The sequence below is a fragment of the Myxine glutinosa genome, chromosome 9 (assembly GCF_964187855.1).
Source record: "Myxine glutinosa chromosome 9, kmMyxGlut1.1, whole genome shotgun sequence".
In the NCBI taxonomy this organism is placed as follows: domain Eukaryota; kingdom Metazoa; phylum Chordata; class Myxini; order Myxiniformes; family Myxinidae; genus Myxine; species Myxine glutinosa.
The window spans coordinates 23360411-23381723 of record NC_136269.1 but is presented as its reverse complement, the minus strand read 5'-3'; the positions used below and the strand labels follow the sequence as shown (position 1 = coordinate 23381723).

The 21313-nt window shown below is 44.0% G+C and overlaps 1 protein-coding gene across 4 annotated transcripts in view; it reads left to right on the top strand.

Annotated features, from left to right (window-relative positions):
- AARS2 (alanyl-tRNA synthetase 2, mitochondrial) overlaps positions 1-21313 on the top strand; it is an 81366-nt gene that overhangs the window by 27338 nt on the left and 32715 nt on the right. For all 4 annotated transcript variants that reach the window (XR_013624509.1, XM_078784189.1, XM_068129463.2 and 1 more), the window contains exons 9-18: positions 1375-1486; positions 1644-1753; positions 2185-2332; positions 7715-7881; positions 8688-8801; positions 8882-9022; positions 13550-13687; positions 13838-13986; positions 14250-14358; positions 19557-19679. Coding sequence is in view for 3 of the 4 variants with exons in the window: in XM_078784189.1 (XP_078640315.1) it covers positions 1375-1486; positions 1644-1753; positions 2185-2332; positions 7715-7881; positions 8688-8801; positions 8882-9022; positions 13550-13687; positions 13838-13986; positions 14250-14358; positions 19557-19679 (1311 nt within the window). In the remaining variant the exon portion in view is untranslated. The remainder of the gene's footprint in view (positions 1-1374; positions 1487-1643; positions 1754-2184; positions 2333-7714; positions 7882-8687; positions 8802-8881; positions 9023-13549; positions 13688-13837; positions 13987-14249; positions 14359-19556; positions 19680-21313) is intronic.

Sequence of the window (21313 nt, the reverse complement as noted above, 5' to 3'; positions counted from 1 at the left end):
TCCCACTCCACCCTCCAGGTCTTTAAAACAGCTGTTCACCACCATCTCTTATCTTCGCCCATCCAAAACCTTGGTCTTTTCTACCCCCACTAATTTCACCCCAGTTGCACTTTTTTGAAACACCAACTTCTGTCCTGGAAGTCCTTGGTGTCCTTGTGTTTTATACTTCTCCCACTCCCCCCCCCCCTTCCCACGCCTCCTCCCCCCAAGCCCTCTCCCTTCCACACATCTCCCTGCTCTCAAATGTTGTGTTTGTGTGCTTCCCCTTCTCTCCCCATCTTGTCTTCCGCTCCCTCTTTTTATATATTTTGTTTGTCTGGTTGATTTGTTTGTGAAGTAAATGTTCGCTCTTTCACGAGCCTCGATTCAGTATACAAAAAAAAAAAATACAAAAAAAATGTTACAGATACAAAATATACCCTGATATGTAGAAAGATGATTGATGTATAAGTATAGTTGATAGTGGGAGTGCAAGGTTGTGTGTTTAAAATGGTTTATTGAGATGTTGTGAATTATTTTATTGTAATTAATATGTGTTCGTGGACCCAACAAGGTTATTATTAAAAAATGTAATAAACATTTTGGTTGTCATATTGTTTTCGTGTTTCTAAATCTGATTCCTACCTAGTGTCAATCGTGACCATCTTGAATTTGAGTCGACTAGCAAGGGCCTAGCAACATGAAAACCATAATTTGAGCCTTCCATTGCCTCTGCCATATGGGAAAACCTATGGGTAGATACGAAAATCAACCTTCTGGCATGATTCTATCAAAAGATGGCCGATTAGCTATTTGGCCACATCAAAACAGTGGCCATCTTGGATTACGGTTGTCTAGCAACATCAAAAAACTTTTTTTGACACTTTCATTGCATCCGCCATGTGTGAAAACCTATGTGTAGGTACCAAAATCATCCTTCTAGCTTGATTCGATCAAAAGTTATTGTTGATTTTCTATTTGAACTAAGGTCGGCGGTGGCCATCTTGTTTATCCCGCGTACCTCGCCCCAGCCCTCTCCCTTCCAAAGATCTCCCGATGTCCCTGTTCTCTACTGTCGTTGTTCTTCCCTCTCTCTCCCCCTCTTGTCTCACGCTCCCTTTATTATATGTTTTATGTGTTACCTCTTACACAAGCCTCGACTGAGTATTCAAAAAAAAAATGCATTGATGAAAAACTCTGCCTGTGAAACACTGGGATAACAGTTCATAGCTGGGTCAGGATTCAAATCCAGGCTAGACAGCTTGGAGACAAGTGTGCATACCTCTGGGACATCCTGCCAGCCAAATAAATCAAACAAGACCTGATGTAGTGCACCTTTTTCATTAATATGCCCTCTTAAGGTGCCGAGGTGCATGTGTTTTTGCACCTCTGCAGGTGATGGAGGTGATTGACAGCAATGAGGCCGCATTCCTTGGCTCTCTGGCAAAAGGTCGTCGTCTCATCGATCGTACTGTTCGTGCACTCCCCCCTGACGCTGCGTTTCCAGGTAAGGGAAAGTGACGGAAAACGCACTGTATGTTGTCTTTTTCAGATGTATGCTCAATGTTTATTTATTTTTAATTAAAACTACGAACATTGAGGTGACTTTGATTATTGCTGAACTGTTCGGTTTTTATTTATTTATTTTTTCTGTTTTTTTGTAGCACATGTGGCGTTAAGCCTGCAGAGAGGGCTGGGCTTTCCCCAGGACCTTGTGTCACTCATGTTGGAGGAGCATGGTCGCCACTTGGAGGCTGTGGATACTCCACCCGAGGTACGTGATGGGGCCAAGCATCTACAGAGATGGGTATTGAAGATGAATGGAGCGAGGCTAGTGGAGATTGTGAGATTCAGGATATTGCGAGGTATCAGGATATTCTTAAAGGATGATTATTGGATTCAGGTAAGCCTTGACCCGGTTGTCAAAAATAATGTTTGTATTTTTTTTCACACATTGCTTGGCAAGATGAAATTATGTGACGCTCTTTTGTACTAATGTAACAAGATAAGATGGAGATGTGTGAGTTGGTGGTTGTTATCTTGGATGCTAAACAGACCAACCATTACTGCAGTCTTGATCAGGCCTTTACTGTTTCTTTTGCTTTTAATGCTCGTGCTAAAAGAATGGTCCGCTCAGAGATGCAGAACAAAAGTTTAGCTTGACTGGACTATAACCATCAGTGTATGAATGCATGGCATTTGCAGGGAATGGCATGGAAGGAAGAAGGCAGCAAAGAAAATGTTTCCCAACCTTTAAACATGCATGTACTGGCTGAGCTGCGACGTCGTGCCATACCTGCCACCACCGACGATCACAAATATGCGTGCCAGCGCGATGGGCCTGCTTCTTACAGTAAGTGACAACATCTGGATGACAAATGGGACATCATGATGTGAACAGTTTGACTGACACTTTGTGTACTTATCCTGACGAGGGTTGCTGTCTCTGGCCTTTTGAGTTCTTAAACGGGTCATTGAAAGTGTATAGCCGGCATATTGCTGCATTGACGTCCATGCTTCTTTTCAAATATTTAAACTTCTTTTTTCACAAGGAAACGTTGTGTACATTTACATAAATCTTTAGGCATTAATCCTTGCTATGATGTGTGTGTGTGTGTGTGTGTGTGTGTGTGTGTGTGTGTGTGTGTGTGTGTGTGTGTGTGTGTGTGTGTGTGTGTGTGCGTGTCGATTGCACTACTCCCCTACAATTCTGGCCCGATTACATCCAGACTTGCTACATAGCATCAGCATGATCCCAATATGTGTATAGGGGTGATTTTTATCTTTGCTGGTGGTCTTGGGGCTGGGGAGGAGGGAAATTCTCTATATAAATGTGTATCGTGTAGCGCCACCTCCAGGTGGGAGAGGGTATTACAATTCCCAACTATTACAGTGCAGTATTCCTGTCCCCAAGTTTTCCAGTCCAGTGAGTTGTTTTGAATTATAAGCAGTAGGCATGTTTTAGCTTCATGCACATAACCTGGGTTTTGGGGGGGTGGAGGGGGGGGGTTTGGGAGTGATTGAGGCAGCTGTCAGTTGCCTATACACCCCCCAAATAAAGATATGTGTCAGAAAAATGTGTTGCATGCTTGGAACAAGATCACCCATCGGGCGGGTACTCTGCTACGAATATCTAATTAATGAATGAATAAACAAGAAGACGTCATCCAGAGCACGATACTTGCAAAATCCCCCCGTCACCAAAATAAAAAGTTGCCACCATGGATGTATCAAATTCTCCATTTCATAAAGATTAAAATTGCCGATCTTAAAGCTCGGGTCAATCTGATTAAAATTTATGATTTTTCAGATGAAAATTGATATGAGAAGTTTTACCTTAAGTTGACCTTTTGACCTCAATATAGTTGCTTTCCCAATTAATTGATGCACTTTGTAATTGCTGTTTATTTTTCAATTCAATTGGATGAAAATTGATGATTTTTCAGATGAAAATTTATGATTTTGGACGTTTGATCTTGAGTTGACCTTTGACCTTTTGACCTCAAAATTAGTTGGTTTCCCAAATTGGTGACAATATACAAATGCTGTTCAATTTTCAAGTCTATCGGATGAAAAATGGCAATTTTAGAAATTTGACCTCAAGATGACCTTTGACGTTTGACCTCAAAATCAATAGGCTTCTTCCTTATGACCAACTCTACCATCTGTTGAAGTTTTGGGAAGATCGGTTTAAAATTGTGACCAGTAGGCGATTGACAGACAGACAGACAGACAGACAAACAGACAGAATAATGCACAAGACCAACCAATATACAAGTACATACAGTGAAACCTTGACTTACGAGTTTAATTCGTTCTGTGACCGAGCTCGTAACTCAATTTGCTCGTTTCTCAAATTAAATTTCTCCATTAAAATGCATTGAAATGCTATTAATCCGTTTCAGCCCCCAAAAAACCACACCAATTTTTTTTGTTACGTATTTTTAAATAAGAAAAATGTACTTTATAAATAACAAATAATGTATAAACAAGCACGACCTCGTATATACTGTACATAATAAGCGGCGTTACGCGCGCTGCTTGTAAACAAGGAGGAAGCGGACAACGCGGTAATTTGTAAGAGTCTTTATTCAAGAGCTCACTGTAACACTGGCGCGCTCCCGGTGTATATCCTGAGGCCACGCCTACCCCTCGGCGTGGCCCCCGCCCACTTGGTGCGCGGAATGATGTCACCACGCCAGTGAGCTTCCGTGTCCGCCACAATGTAAAGAAATAAACTGGTTTTATTAAGTGTATTTACCTTGAAGATCAGACGAAGATGCTGGCGGAGGTGGAGGAGATGACTTTTGCCTTTTTCGCCACACTTTCCTCGCTTTCACTAGCAGGGCGTTTCAATAAAAACCTGTCCAACGAGGTTTGTTTCTTCCTCCCTTTCAAAATGTTTCGATCGTACTGCCTCGCCAAGTCGACAACACGCACACCTCGCTCATGTTTTTCGACGATTGCGTGTTTTATATCCAAGCACATCATCCTCTTCTTCTTCTCAGTACTGCCCTTGGCACTCAATTTCTTAGGACCCATGGTTAAAACTAAGAAATTTTCCAAAATAACCAAAATGCGAAAACAAAGCAGCAGCGATATACGGCAGAAATGCTTGCACGGCAAGATAACCACGTGACCGGAACCCACCTGGTGGCGGGTGGCGTAAGCTCGTAACTCAGATCTCGGCTCACATCTCAAAGCAATAAACCGCCCGAGAGACGGCTCGTATCTCGGAAAACTCGTAAGTTGGTGCACTCGTAAGTCAAGGTTTCACTGTACTTGAAAAATCTTCGATTTTGCAAGTAATGAATTGGAAACGCCCATTTGTGTTGAGGACATCGTTAATCTCACACAGCCAACTGTAGACCACACATAACAGTACTTGGAAAATACAGACTTGGCATTTAATATGGAAATTTTTTTTTTCTTGACTTGGGTTTACTTTCTGAACTCAGTATATCAATCTGGTGAGTTTCTTTTACGCTTCGGTGATTTCTTTGTTAAAAGAACCATGTCACTGATTGTCACAGCAAGAAGTCAATAACAGGATTATATCACAGGTGGCGTGACAAAATGTACGGACAGGTACATTTGACGATTCGCTTCACAATCGGGTATATAAGGGTTGTTTCGTTCTGTATTAGTGGAAAACAACTGCTGCACGTCTACAAAAGTTACTGCCGCTTCCTCTGGAGATGGTCCGTCAACTCGACAATGCTGTTTGTCATGGAGTGGTGGCTTGACGAAATTCCGGCATGAAACAGCGTGCTATTGCTCGGCAGTATGGCATCACTCAAGGTCAGGTGTCAAAGATCCTGAAACGAAATGCTCAGAGGGGTGTCCCTACTCCAATACCGAGGCCAGGACGTCCCCGCAGAACCACAAGGAGGGATGATCGCCAGCTGCACCGGTTAGTCCGCAATGGCCGGACCAAGTCAGCTAATCGGCTTAGGGTTGAGTGGCAGCAACTGACAAATGTGCCTGTATCCAGAAGGCTAGTCAACCAACGACTGGTTCAAGCAGGCTATCGTGCCAAGCGTCCCCTGAGAAAGCCACACCTGACCAGACAACACCACCAGCGCCGATTGCAGTGGGCCAGAGAGCACCGTCAATGGCAGCCAGGACACTGGAATCACGTGATCTTCAGTGACGAGTCTAGATTTCTGGTCTATTGTCAAGATGGCCGCGTCCGAGTGCGCAGACAAGTGCATGAAGCCTACAACGAAGATTGTATAGTGCCAAGAGTCCAAGCTGGAGGTGGTGGGGTGACCGTTTGGGCTGCTTTTCATGCAGGGGGCAAAACTGACCTGGTTGTTCTGAATGGAAACCTGAACCAGTTCAAGTCCAGGGCCATTCTGGAAGAAACATTACTTCCATTTGCTCGTGCAGCCTTTCGAGGAAACTTTGTCTTCCAAGATGACAATGCACGGCCTCATCGTGCTCGCATGATCCAACACTTTCTTGCTGACCGTGGTGGAGAGCATAGGGAGTGGCCTACCATGTCCCCAGGATTTGAATCCGATAGAGAACTTGTGGGCATAATTAACGCGTCAAATCGACAACTTGGACCAGCAGGCTACCTCTGTGCGTGAATTGCAGCAGGCTATTGGCACTGCATGGCAAGCGATTCCTGTCCAAACCTTGGCAAATCTTGTGAACAGCATGCGTCAACGTGTACGTGCTCTCCTGAATGCTCGTGGGGGTTACACGAAGTACTGAACTGTAATTTTACTGTCCGTAATCCCAGTCGTAATTTAACTTTTGTTTTTGTTCAAAAAAAAATTGGCTAATGTGCAAAATAAAGAGATACTTCTGGAAAACGCACAGAAGTTTAACACAGTACTGTCCATGAATTGAGTTCGATATCAGTTTACATCACTTTAAAGGATCAATTTATTTGCTTCGAAATGTCAAATGTGGTTTTTGTTTCTTTTAAAGGTCACATTAACAAAATCTAGAATAATTTCAACATAATTCCAATGAACTTTTGGTTCTAAGTCATGTTGAAAAGTAAGTTCACCCCCACAAAAAAAATATTCCATATTAAATGCCAAGTCTGTAAATATGGAAAATTCGCTGAAGTTTTATATACTTCTCGATGCTATGTTACCACATTTAATGAAGTGGCAAAAAATAACTACAAATTGATAATCATCAGATCTAGTAATTACACAGGCAATCTAGTAATCATCGGATGTAGTAATGCCGTAGGTGAAATTGATAACCATTAGATCTAGTAAAGGCAAACAACGGTGACAACCATGAGACTCGGTAGCATAATAGTGAGAGCGTTCGCTCTGAGTCTGGGAGATCGGCGGTTCGAACCTGACCCTGACCGGGTCTTACCAAAGACTTTAAAATGGTAGTTGCTGCTTCCTTGTTTGAACAGCAGGGTTCAGCAATTGGTTGACTTTGTGCGTCTGTCCGTCTACAAATACCAGTTTATGATCAAAAAACAATTTAATTTCAATTGAATGTTATACTGTATTTTGAATACGAATCGAAAACAAACCTGTAGTTTAGCAGTACTTTGGCTCTGAATTTGTCCCGATCGCACGTGCACAGAGGAGCGAGGTAATTATTTTACTCTGTTTGTCTGACAGTCTGTCAAACAAGTGAAATCATTCCAAACAGGAAACATAAGGACGTCATAAAGGACACAAGCACGAGGCATAAATAGCTAATGTAAAGTGTTAAATAAGGTGGTGTAAAAGATGCTGCATCAATGTCGGTGAACTTGCGAAAACATTTTTCTGCAACCTTTAAAATATTTTCTTCAATTTGAATTATATACTTGAACACTGTGCAACACCAATCGCCTTTTTGGTACTTTCAAAACCCTCACGTTTAGCATTTCTGGGACAAAATACTTCGGCATTTTGCGAGATCACAACCAATCAGATTTGCTGCTCGCAGACCCCGCTCACGTCCTTCTTTCTCAAGACTGCGTGCGCTAAGGTGTCCTATGAACTCTCTAGTTGCATATCTATTTTGATAAATTGTTTGAAGCCTCTTTCATTTTTTGAGGTGTGTGAAAAGGATTTTCTGGTTTCAAAGTTTTGGAGTTAGAAATGTGGTTTCCATTGCATTGGCATCAGAAAACGTGCCCACCGCTGGGGGGAAATGTTATACTGGCTGGAAACTGCAGAGAAAAACATCAAGATCTTCGTTAACATTTTGTTATTTTTAAAGATTGATGTTAAAAAAAGTAATGTGATTCGTTATACCCAAGGGATGGACTTGTACGAAGCCCAAGTCCTGGCTTTGCACAAGCAGGATGAGCTGGTGGAAACTGTGGATGTGGGAAAAGTTTGCGACGTTATCCTGGACCAAACCAACTTCTATGCCAACCAGGGTGGGCAAAGTGGAGACAAAGGCCTTTTGCTGTCTTCAAACCAGGTAGGTGGAGGGTCTTGAAGGGGTGGGGGGTTGTGACTGGAAAGGCATAGTCAAGTTTTTCATTGGAGCAATTGGATTGTACTTGTGATAACAATGTGCATTAACTTCCACTGATAATTGTAAAGAACTTGTAGTTATTGTCTTAAAGTTTTGTCCTTAAATCCAAGAGGATTTGACCCAGGAAGCTGAAACTTGCAGTGATTAATGAAGGCACTTTGAAGTTGTGCAAGTTTGTTTGATTCCATCAAGTTAAAAAAATTTTTTTTTTGAGCGATTGAGGCAGCGCTCTGTTGCCTATACACCACCCAAATAAAGGGATGAGCCAGAAGAACGTGTTGCACGCTTTGTCCACTATCGCCCATAGGGTGGGTACTCTGCCAGTGTTTTTTTTGTTTTTTTTGTATACAAGATCGAGGCTCGTGTAAGAGTTAACATTTAATAAGGTATAGGCCAGAGTCGTTGTGATGTATGGAAATCGGTACATGTTGGGGCCCAACATAAAATGTAATGTCTCTGCTTCTAGACAGCAATATGAGTTTAAAAAAAAAAAGTTTGTTCAAATTGCAACATTCTCTCTCAACTGGGGTTTATTCAAAATCACAACACTTCTTTATGACAAGAAAGCAAAATGGATCCAACTTGGCTAAAAACCCCCCAAAAAAAAAAAAAAAAAAAAAAAAAAAAAAATGATGATCCAACTGATGATCCAACTTGGCTAGAAGGAGAAAAAAAGGCAAACTAAGTAGGATAAGTTTGCTGAAGAAACTATTTTCAAATGTTTGAAGTATTTTGTCTCTTGTTTGCAGGAGGTGTTGGCAGAAGTGCAGGATGTCAAGCTGTGTGGTGGTTACGTGGTACACACTGTCTGCACACAACAGCCATTGCACACAGGGGTTACTCTCTGCCTGTCTGTTGACATGGTGAGATTCGCACTTTATACTTGGCACAGATGGTATGAGGTTACATGCCCGGCATCACTACAGGATGTGCGACGTTGCAGGAATGGCGGTTTTCTTGTAGCATCCATCACACAGCTACCCATCTTCTGAGCGCTGCACTGTGCTCTGTTATTGGTCCATCCAGTCGGCAGATGGGCTCCCTGGTTGCACCACAGCACCTACGCTTCGATGTCAGCATCAGGGTATTTCACTTTGCACATTACTTGACATCCTACAATATAAAACAAGCTGTAGCTGTGTCTAAATCGTGGGGAAAAAAAAAAACATGGCCGGGCCAATCTCCACCAAATTTTGCATACGTGCTGGGGGTACTAAGGGTCCGGTCATTGGCACAAAATACTCTGTGATGCAGTGTCCTAATCTATGTACTGTAAAGTATGGCTCCTTGTAACTCCAGGGCACTCGCCTCGACCTTACTTAATGATCATTGGATCACTGATGGCGTTTTTTGAGGGGATTGGGGATCACTGAAGCTCCTCACCGTTCCAATGAAAATTTAGATGTATAATGGATATTCCATGATTATGTCACAGTCGCCGTCAAATCTTCCACCTGAACGATCACCAATTGAGCGAGGGATTTATCCTCAGAGATCGTACATCGTCCGCTGGGAAGGCCAAAGCAATCTTAGCTTCAGTTTGCGATGTGCAGAACCTCGAACGACATCTACCGCCTCGGGTAATTTCCCTGTTTAATTCGGATTTAGGGCGGAGTGAACCCTGGGGAAACGTACCACAATTGTACAAAAACCTAACGAGGGTTTTGCGCCAAATTCCCAATGGCTGCGAGTTTAATGCACACCGTGGTTATTATTCCAAAATCGAGCCGCGCACCAGGTGACACAACACAACAGTGGTGGGAAACGGGTTTAATTGATAATCAAAGGAAAGAGGGAATGGGGAGAACAAGGAGAGAAAGGCACATGTATCATAATGCCTTATGCACCACACAAGTGGGAATCAACTCATCCTGGGAATTCTTCCAAAGTAAATTGCTCTCTCTCATGCACAGATTTATCCCATCTCGTCTTCAGTTGTCATACCCTTCCTCCCGTCCATGGTACACGGATCTTGTGGTGAGGCTGTTGCCCAGAAACAACTTGCCTTCGTCTCCTGGAAAGCAAATCCAACGGAAGGAAATCTCATTTCCTTTCACAAAGCCCGAAACAAGTGTGTGTCCACCCTCAGGAGAGCTAGGAAACAATATCTCTCCGTTCTCAAGACCGAACTCTCTTATCTGTCTCCCTCTTCCAAATCCTGGTGGCGTCTGGTCAAATCCGTTTCTGGTGTTTGTTCCCCCTCCATCCCCTCCCTTACCTCAAACGGCTACACAGCTGACTCCGCACGTGAAAAAGCTGAATGCCTCAACTCTGTGTTTGCCTCTAAATCTTGTGTCCCAAACCCATCCCTCTCTGTACCCACCATACCCAGTCGTACCCTGCTGCTCCTGGACTCCGTGTCCTTTCCTCCTGACAAGGTGGAAAAGTTTCTGTCAACCCTCGACTCTGATTCTGCAACTGGACCCGACGGCATCAGCCCACGGGTCCTAAAATCCTGCTCTGCCGCTCTATCTCACCCTCTCTCTGTTCTCTTCACCCTCTCTTTTGCTCAAGGTCAACTGCCATCTGCTTGGAAATCAGCCAACATCACCGCTATGCACAAAAAAGGTGCAAAAACAGATCCTAGCAACTACAGACCAATCAGCCTTCTCCCAATTATCAGCAAAGTCATGGAATCCATCATTGCTTCGGATATGAAATCTTTCCTCTTCTCCAATGGCTTGATCTCTGATCATCAATTTGGTTTCAGACCAGGTCACTCTACTCTGGACATGCTGCTTCTGCTGTCTCAACAATGGATGGAGGTCCTCAATGCCAAACAGGAAATTAGAGCTGTCTCCCTCGACATATCACGTGCCTTCGACACGGTCTGGCACCCCGCTCTGCTCACCAAACTCTCCTCCTTTGGTATCCATGGAAATCTCCACGCATGGCTGGCGGACTTCCTCTCTAGTCGTCGTCAACGTGTGGCCCTGAATGGGTTTCTCTCATCTCCTCTTCCTGTTCAGGCTGGAGTTCCCCAAGGCAGTGTTCTGGGCCCCATGCTTTTTCTGGTCTTCATCAATGATCTCTCTGACTCTCTTGAAAATCCTCTCTATCTCTTTGCTGATGACTCCACTCTCTGCCGCTCCATTCCTCTTCCCTCAGATAGGCAGTCTGCAGCCTCCTCACTCTCTGAAGACTTGGACAAAATCACAGACTGGTCAAACAAGTGGAACATGTCTTTCAATCCTGACAAATCTCACACTCTTACTATATCTCTCCGAAAAGATCGACTGGACAACCCTCCCATCTACTTTCTCAACAATCCTCTCCAAGAAGTTCTGTCGCTCAAGCTTTTGGGTCTCACTATCTGCCATGATCTTTCTTGGGAAAACCACATTTCCAAGCTGGCCTCCAAAGCCAGTCGCCGACTGGGCATCCTCCGTCGTGCGAAGTCCTTCCTCGGCACACCTGAGCTCCTCACCACATACAAGGCTTTCATCCGCAGCTCAATGGAATACTGTTCTCCCCTATGGGCCGGTGCTCCTGCCTCACACCTAGCTCGGCTTCACGCTGTTGAAACCAAAGCTTTCAGAATTATTGGAATCTCCCGCGATGAAGCTATCTCTGAGGGCCTTTCACTCACTCACCGCAGGCAGGTAGGTGGTCTTTCTGTCTTCTACTGACTCCTCTCCGGCCTTGCACCCCCAGCTCTCTCTGTGCTCTGTCCCCCAAATATTCCTACAGGTCGCACAAGATCTGCCAGCAACCCTCTGATGGTTAAACTGCCGAAATCTCGGCTCTCTGCTCACCTTCACTCTTTCATTCCTCTTTTCTCCCGCCTCTGGAACAAACTCCCTCACTCCCTTCAATCCCACCCCTCCCTCCAGGTCTTTAAAACAGCTGTTCACCACCATCTCTTATCTTCCCCCATCCAAAACCTTGATCTTTTCTACCCCCGCTAATTCACCCCAGATCCACCTTGTTTGAAATTCCAACTTCTTTCCTGGAAGTCCTGGCAGTGTCCATATGTTTTATACCTCTCCCACCGCCCCCTTCCCTTGCCCCCCCCCCCCCAAAGCCCTCGCCCTCTCTCAGATCTCTCGATGTCTCCATGTCTCTCGGTCCCTGCTCTCAAATGTTGTGTTTGTGTCCTTCCCCCTCTCTCCCCATCTTGTCTACCGCTCCCGATGTTATATGTTTTATGTGTCGGTTTGTCTTTCTGTGTGATTAATGTTCGCTCTTTCACGAGCCTCGATCTTGTATACAACAACAACAACAACAATAAAAAAAAATTAAAAAAACGTCCCACGGGAGAAAGATATCTCGACAGTTTGCTCGTTATCTTGAATCATTCAACAGGGCGAGGTCACAAGACGATGAAAGAAAAACCTGATCCACAAGCGGTGCCTGCATGGGGCTGGTGCTGATGATTCAAGTGGGAGCTACATGGCAGAGTTTTTAGGCGAGAGTTTTAGGTGTCTTGTCCGGGCCCCGTTGCATCTTGGTACTTGCGTGCTTTGTCTGGCTTTTCTGGGTCCCGTCTCTTTCAACGGGCCTGCCGCGTCCACTGGCTGGACTCCACAGGACGACTCTCTCTCTGTCTTGCACCCTGAGCTGCTCGGTGCTGACTTTTCAGCTCCTCACCCTCTGAATTGTTCTGCAACAACTCTCCTTTCCGAACTGCTTCCTCCACTTTCTCTATCTTGCAGCCGTGCACCGATTGCTTCTCCACCCGGCCTGTTGACATGCGAGCGGTTTCAGGCGGTTCCCGACACACGCTGCAGTTCTTACCTTGGTGCAAGATTAAAGGGGTGTGGGGGAGGGAGGAGGGACTTGCTGCACTTGCAGAGCTGGGTGAATGGAAGTTCACGTTAAAGAAAACACAAAGACAGATTACATAGGGAACGATTGAAAGACTTGATGAGTAGGAATGGCGGAGAAGCTTGTAGACACATAACGGTGGGGAAATGGTTATCATCTCCTAAATAAACTTCAACACGTGCTCGGACTGCTCTATCGTTTTCACACAGAAACCACAAACTTGTGCTAAACATGCATTCATCATACAACTAATCTAGTTTACACTTGCTACCCCTAACACCATTCCCGCAACAATATATGAGAATACAATATTCCTGATGAAATTGAGTAACGAAAATGTTAATTAATTTATTTATTTATTATTATGAGGTCATCACAACTTAGATTCTCGGAGAGATGAACTTGTAAAATCGTCATGCCTGTCCGTCTGGTCATTCGTCTGTCCGTTGGACCGTTAACTTTTTGCTACCCTTCCCTTATCACCCGGCTGATTGTTCTAAAACTTGACACACGAATACGAGACAATGTTCCGCATGCACAATCGCTCGGGATTAGATTCTTCAATTTCAGATCATTGGGGCTCTCACGGAGGATTAACCCCCAAACTTCGAGATCCCTACTCGTCCCTTATTTACCAATTGATTGCTCTGAATCCCGAGATAGTCGTTTTACTCGATGTGTGACAGGATCACTCGGTCTTTTTTGATTTCCGATTTTTTTTTTGGACCCTTGTTGTTGACATCCTTTCCATACTCCTATTCCTTGTAGCATTCAGATACTTTAATGGTTACTGCATTATCTTACCAAGTGCAAATTCTGTTATGCTTCGTCCTTCCTTGTCCAGCGAACACTGACGGGAGATCAGCTGCAGCAACTGGAACGTGTAGTTTGCAAGACGATACAACAGAACCACATGGTGCACGTGAGGGAGCTTCCCCTCGAGGAGGCCTTGAGGCTACCCAGGATACAGTCGCTCGATATGGTATGTTGTACACCTTGGCATCCACCTTGTCTTTCTTATTTTGGGGAAGGAGCATTAAGAACTTTGTTACCTCATTATTTTCTATCTGTCTCGTTCTTCCTTTCCCTGTCTCCTTGCTGATCATGCATCTTCTCATGATTCTGATTGTAGGCCTATCCCGATAAGGTGCGCGTTGTCGGTGTTGGTTTACCGGAGGCCTTTCTCATGAGCTCTGGGCCTCTTGAAGATGTTGCTGAACGTGGCAAAAATGCAACACCTGATGACAGCAGCTGCATTTCTTTGGAACTCTGCTGTGGCACGTAGGGTCATTTATAAGCTTACTTTCTTGGCAATTTGCACTCGCACCTTTAACTCTTTGTTACATGCGCTCAGACGTTACACCTCATGTTCCACCGATTCAAAACGTTACGAAAGCATTTGTTGTTGTAATCTGCCGGTGTTAGTTTCCTCATTCTAGGCCATGGTCTGATGGATCATTTTGGATATATGTACGATCATTGAACCCTCGTACAAGTGTGGCGAACAAAGCACAAGTCGGTTGATGTTAATTGTGGTGGGCCAGACATGTACGTCAGACCGGAGACATCGGTGATTTCTGCATCGTATGGGAGCGACAGCTCGGGAAGGGAGTGAGCCGTTTGCAGGCGGTTACGGGAAGGAAAGCACAGCAGGTGAGTTAACACGACGATTTTTAATCATTCCATGAGCAACTTTTAAAACGTTTTCTTTTATTACCCCACGCAGGCCGAGTGGAAGCGGGGTGAAGCATTTGGTTCACTTTGTCTGTCTCTGTCTACAAATGACAGTTTATTACCAAGGAATAACTCGATTTCAACTGAATGTTATATTTTGAACATGAATCGGAAAACGAACCTGGAGTTTAGCAGAACCTTGGCTCTGAATTCATCCTGAGTTGTCATGCATACCCAGAGAGGAGTGAGATACTTTTTGTTCACTCTGTCTGCCTGTCTGGCGGTCAAACAAAATTGAAAATCGTTCCAAACAGGAAGCGTACTGTTTTTAAGGATGTCATAAAGGACACAAACAACAGGCACGATTAACTCATGTATCGTTTTGAGGTGGTGTATAAGACGCTGCATCAACGGTGATAAACTTCCGAAAATATTTTTATACGACATTTAAAATCTTTATTTTATTTCAATTGAATTATATACTTGAGCACTGTGGAACACAAGTTGCCTTTTTGACACTTTCAAAACCCTTTAGTTTAGCCGTACTCGGACAAAATATTATGGAATTTTACGTCGTCTCGACCAATCAAAGTTGCTGCTCACAGATCACACCCTTGTCCTTGTTTGTCAAGACTGTGCAGGTTAAGGTGTTCTATGAACTCTGTCGTTGGGTTATTTCTCCAAAATAAAGTCAGAGTGGGTCCCGGTGTCTGTCCGTACGTATGTGCGTACGTACGTCCGTTAACATTTGGCTAAAACATCTCCTTACAAACTACCCGACTGATATGAACTAAATTTGGTACAATGCATCAAGACAGCAAGGTCTCATGTGGTTGTGCTCCCCATCCAGATGCGCCCCCTATAAATGTGATAAAGGGGGGTTTGCCCCAAATATTGATATTTCATTCAAAAATCGTCTTCTCAGAAACCGCCAGACAGATCCAGACCAAATTCGCCACGAAGCATCGGGACCATGTCCTAACATTAAGCTGTTCTCCTCATGGTCGTAGCTCCCCTGGAAAGGGGTCCACGGGCCCCATCCCCGAATTCCTCATTTTCACAAAAACATTTCCACCACTACCTGAACGATACGGCCCAAATTTGATATAATGCATCAGGACAGTAATGTCTAATGGGGCTGTGCTCCCCATCCGGATCCGCCCATTCAAAGGGCGTAAAAAGGGGATTTTGCCCTAAATATTGGTATTTCATTCAAAAATATTCTTCTCGGAAACAGACAACCGGATCCAGACCAAACTGGCCATGCAGCATTGTGACCATGCCCTAACCTTAAGTTGTGCTCCCCATGGCCATATCTCCCCTGGAAAAGGGGGCCACAGGCTCCTTCCCCTAATCCCTCATATTCACTAAAACATGTTTTCCTCACAAACTACATGACCGATTATGGACTAAATTTGGTAAGATACATCAGAGCATTAAGGTCTCATGGGGTTGTGCTCCTCATCCGGATCTGCCCCCATAACAGGCTAAACAGTGGGGTTTCACATCAAATTCAGGTAATTTATTTTAAAATCTTCTCAAACAGTGTAAAAATAGCCATGAGTCCCCCCACAGGGCTATTTTTTGTAATGGAATATATATTTTAAATGGAATTTCTGGTACAGTACTGTATTCATTCTATCTTTCAAAGGAATGTCCTGGGTGAGGGGGGAGTGGTGTGGTGGTAGGAATTGGAGTAGGGTGGAGGAGCATTCTTGAGTAAAGAAGTTTTTTTTAATTCAAAACAATCCCCACATGAAGAAATCGATGCGTATCAGTGTGATTTCATACCAAAGTTATAAAACTATTCAACTCTATTTTATGCTTTCCTTTAATATTCAACACAAGTTGATTAGATGTATTTGGAAATCAGTTATATTGAGGAAGATCAAATGAGGAAGAAGAGCTCAACCCGTATGGATATTGCACGTTTTAAAATAAAATTCAAATTTATATGCTGTCTGTGAAACTAAACGACATTTCTGGATTTGCTATGGACGTTCCTGCAACCTCAACTGAAATTGATTGGTACTTGTGGGCTAAGGTTGCACCTTGATAAGCGGATACAATCATTAGCATGTTGACAGACTTTTCATTCCAGGGTGCTCATGACAACTTTTGTGTTTCGCTGAACTGACGTTTTTCACAAAACCTTGGATTATTCGAAGACTGATTGGTGCTCAGAAATCAAAGCCTGTTGCTCCAACTCTGTACTCCGACATACGTTCAAACAATTGAATTGAGTCCATTTTTGGGCACTGTCTGCTCGTGCTTGTGACACTGTGCTCATCTTCAGTTTTGAGTACCCATCTTAAGGCACGCAAACTGTTACAAATGGAATGCAGAGTAGTTTGCAACATTCTGTTTCGAGTGCACGGAAGACGATTGTGTGGGAAATGGGCAGAAAACGAAAGTACAGTACTGGTTGAAGGATCGTGTGGATGCCATCTACCGGGGAGGGACAGCGTGCCAGGATGACAAAGCTCGCATTTGGGGGTGGCCATGCTCCCAACTGGTTGGGGGTGCACTTCTTGAGGGAATACACCAAAGCAAAACAGTACCTTTTTATTCAGGCTTGGCATGCAACGCAGCACAATGTCAGGTTTACAGAAGCAATGTTTTTCATTTCTTTTCAATTTACACATGCTGTGGTGGGATGTGTGGACACCAAGTGGGAATACAATCTGGAAGAAGCACGATATCTCAACAAGCTATGAACAGATTTGGACAAAACTTGGTGGGCAGGTTGGGTGTGTGACGAGGACGAATCGATTCGATTTTGGTGAATATCTGAATGTGGATTCGGATACGATAATTATTTAATTTCTAAGTGATTCTTCACCATTGAGAGATTGAGCGAAAAGCGATAAATAACATATTTCAAAAAGTTGTGGATGAGTTCTGACAAAACGAGGTGCATGAGTTGGTTTGGTGACAAGAACAAGCAACTTAGATTTTGGTTCAGGTCTGGATCCAGATCCGGCCTATCAGTGGGATACAAAACATAAACTGTTCAGCCTGGCGGAGGTGTGCGCTCAACTGAATGCCGTTATAGTTTTTGTTTTTCTAGTTCTACTAAACCTTTTAAAACTTTAAAAATATATAAATTGGATTATATATTCGGAGCATTATAGAACACAAATCACCTTGTTTGTATTTCCAAAAAGCTTTGGATCAACAGAATTTTGGCAAAATTGCTTGCGCTCTCAACCAATCATACATGCCGCTCGTGCTCTCAGGGCGTAGAATGTTGAGATTCAGACAAAAAGGTGGCACCCAGCTATGCAGAGCCTGAGCTAACTTCATCTAAAAGATCTGTTGATTTACTGCATATTTTTCTCAAAGATCGTGCCAAAATCGTCAGTTTCTCCAAGAAGAGTTGGCAGAGGTATCGGCTCTGGACTGTTCCGTTTGACCTGTTGGCTTTGTATGGTTAACATTGCGCCTGTTATTCAAAGTTCACGAGCAAAGCTAACGTAGATCATGCTCGGAAACGCAAAGCAAGAGTTGAAATGCCGACCCTTCCCATGTCCCTTTTCTCAAGACTGCGTGGGGTAAGGTGTTCAATGAACTCTGTAGTTCATTTTGTGTAATTGCATTGGGGTGAGATATTGTTGCGGAAATGACTTCTCGGGGCTAGGAATGTGTATAGATTTGAATAGTTATTTCCCATAGTTGATGTTTTGGCAATAATAGGAAATAGTGAGGTAAAATGTGAAGTGTGAGGTAAAATATACAATAATAGGAATTAAAAAAAAAAAAAAAACCCCACCTTTAGAGGCCATTTTTCCCTGCAAGCGGGGGTTGGCCTTTTTCGGGAACTGTGGTTGTTGTTGTTTTTCGGTCCCCTTTTTGAAGCAATGTTTTACGGCCGGATGCCCTTCCTGACGCCAACCCTTTTTGCCGCCTTTAACGACAAGCAGGGAATTACCAGTGAACTGGTACTCAATTTGCCGACCTCGGAAGGATGACAGGCTGAGTCAACCCCCCTGGCGTTAATTCAGCGATTGACCGGGATTCGAACCCAGGATCCTAGGATCCTAAGCCGACACCCTAGCCGCTAGCCCAACACCAGGGACTCCCAACACCAGGGACTAATAGGAATATGCGTTGATAAATCGTTCAGATAGCATGTAGTCTCCCCTCGTAATGTTTCACACGATCCACTCCATCATCACACGATCCACTCCTCTCCTGCCCAGTGCTGCAGCTCCAGCACCGTGCCGAGCCCCCCTCATCCCTCTAACCTGTGGGACTATGGGTCCGTGTCTGCCTTTGGCCGCTCCGAACAACAAGTTGGATTTATGGCGCCCGAACGGGTCGCAATCACTTATTCCGTGTCTCTTCTATTTCTCTGGTCTTCTCCTGTGGAATGCTTGAGGCCTTTAGTTAGATAAGTAGGAATCCTGTTTGTTTGAATCCCAAGGGGCACGTATTTTGTTTTGCTACAAACTTGTGCTTTTGCTTGTATTATAATAGTCTTCCTGTCCTTCCCCTCCCTGTTACAAATACATTCGGAATTGATTGGGTCTCTCTTTGAGTTATTCGGACCGTGATCAATCGGTTGTTGAGACTAGCCAATTTGGCTTTCAACCTTGTGGGCTATAGACTTTGGAGGATATTCAGGTTTTGACTGCTTAACGGCCATTATTAAATTTATCACCTCGCTGGTGAAAAATACCTCTCGATTTCATCTTGATTAGGAACCTGGTGAGGCGAGGTGTCCAGCACAGTGCTTGGTCAGCCACGGGAATTCCAAATTGAACTTTGTAGTGGAGCAAGTAGGCCCTTAATCCGGCTCAGAGCGTCTTGCCCGTTTGGCCAACCCTAAATCCGCCCTGTACTAATGTGTTACAGGAAGGAAAGCACAGAAGCTGAGTGAACACAAAGCCATTTTTACCAAAGATTTTGATTTTCTGTTTCAGTTTCAAAAATTGGATGAAATATTTTTTAAAAAAAGCAGTCAAATTGCACTACACAATTTCTAGAATATTCTATGTTGGGGACTTGCTTGTTTTGTGTATTCTGAATCCACCTACTCTTGCTCTCATTTGTTTCTCCACCGTCGTTTTGCAAACTTCCAGGGTATATTTTGATTTAGCTCACCTTTTAAAAATATTTCCACGCTTCTGACAATAGGTACAGTTATTCCACCGAAGTGTGCATGTGCTTGCCAGGCGAGGGAGAGAGGAGCGACTCTTAGTGATGAAGTTTCCTCATTGCGGTCTCGATTGGCTATCCCTGCGGACACCTTGAATGCTGCACTTAATCTAGCCCGTGATGCTGGTCAACTTCAACGTGTAAGAAACACAACTTGGACGAATCTACTACCTTTTTGGAAGTTACACTACATTATATATTGTTTCATTTTTTTTCATTTAAACGGTTGAGATATTATGACACTTTTTAAACAAGGTAATTGTACTTATTTTTCGATCAACACACCCTGCTTTACCACGAGTTCTTAACCTATCACATTTGGGAAGGATTGGATGATGCTTGGCTTAATTGTTGGACAAACCTTCCTACTACATATCCACCAACATATCTACTCAAGTGATGAAGGAAGAATTGAAATAAACTCGCAGACAGTCCCACGCCCCAGGGCGGGAGTACCCTCCTTGTTCCACATTCAGAGGGCAATGTGATGCAACACATTCTTGGAAATGCATTTGACCGTTGTCATTTTTGAAAGAAATGTGATTGATCACAACATATCATAATTTTGAGAAGAATGAATAATCAATGATGGTTTTAAGGCCATTTTCCCTGCTGAAGCAGGGGTTAGCCGTGTGGGCCCCATGGCAATCATGGTTCCCTGTTTGAGGCAATGTTTTTATGGCCGGATGCCCTTCCTGATGCCAACCCTTAGTCGCCTCTTATGACACGCAGGGATACGGTGTACCTATTCATAAATCGGGGTACACACCGGGATCATTCATCCCAGCAAGCTGGTACTCAATTTGCGGACCTCAGAAGGATGACAGGCTAAGTCAACCCCCTGGCGTTAATTCAGTGATCGACCGGGATTCAAACTCAGGATCCTAGGATCCCAAGCCCGCACCCTAACCATTAAGCCAACACCAGGCACCAGAGAAGGTTCCATTATATTATGAAGAAAGGAAAGATGATTTGTAATACCGAATACCACCAAGGGTGGCGATATTTCTCCTGCGTATATGTCTGCCATTTAAGGGTAGAGGAGGAGCAGAATCCTATCCAGGTTCCTCCTGTAAACTTCAATGCTGTATCTGGTCAGTTATTTGAATTTGAATAATATAAATTATATATACTAGGGCATTGCCCGTACGTGGGTGCCCGTTCCTTGCCAATGCCCATACTATATATATATCTAAAATTATATCCCCCCCCCCTCTATTTACATGAAATGGTTTGGTCCATTCGCAACGACCACAGAACCCCCCCCCTCTATTTACATGCAATGGTTTGGTCCAAAGCGAACGGTTTGGTCCATTCGATGTGATTCGATGATTCGATGTGAATGGTTTGGTCCATTCGCAACGACCACAGAACCCCCCCCCTCTATTTACATGAATGGTTTGGTCCATTCGCAAAGCCAAAGCGAACGACCACAGAACCCCCCCCCTCTATTTACATGAATGGTTTGGTCCATTCGCAAAGCCAAAGCGAACGACCACAGAACCCCCCCCCCCCTCTATTTACATGAATGGTTTGGTCCATTCGCAACGGCAAAGCGAACGGCGAACGGCTAAATCGCCATAGCTCGGTAAGTACTTGTCCGATTAATTTCAAACCTTGAAAAGGCACATCCTCGGGTCCCCAGCAATATACCTGGCAAGTTTCAAGTATATCGGACCGGTAGTTGTCGAGAAACAGCGGTCACAGACAAACGTACAGACGTACAGACGTACAGACGTACAGACGTACAAACGTACAAACGTACAGAGATTAC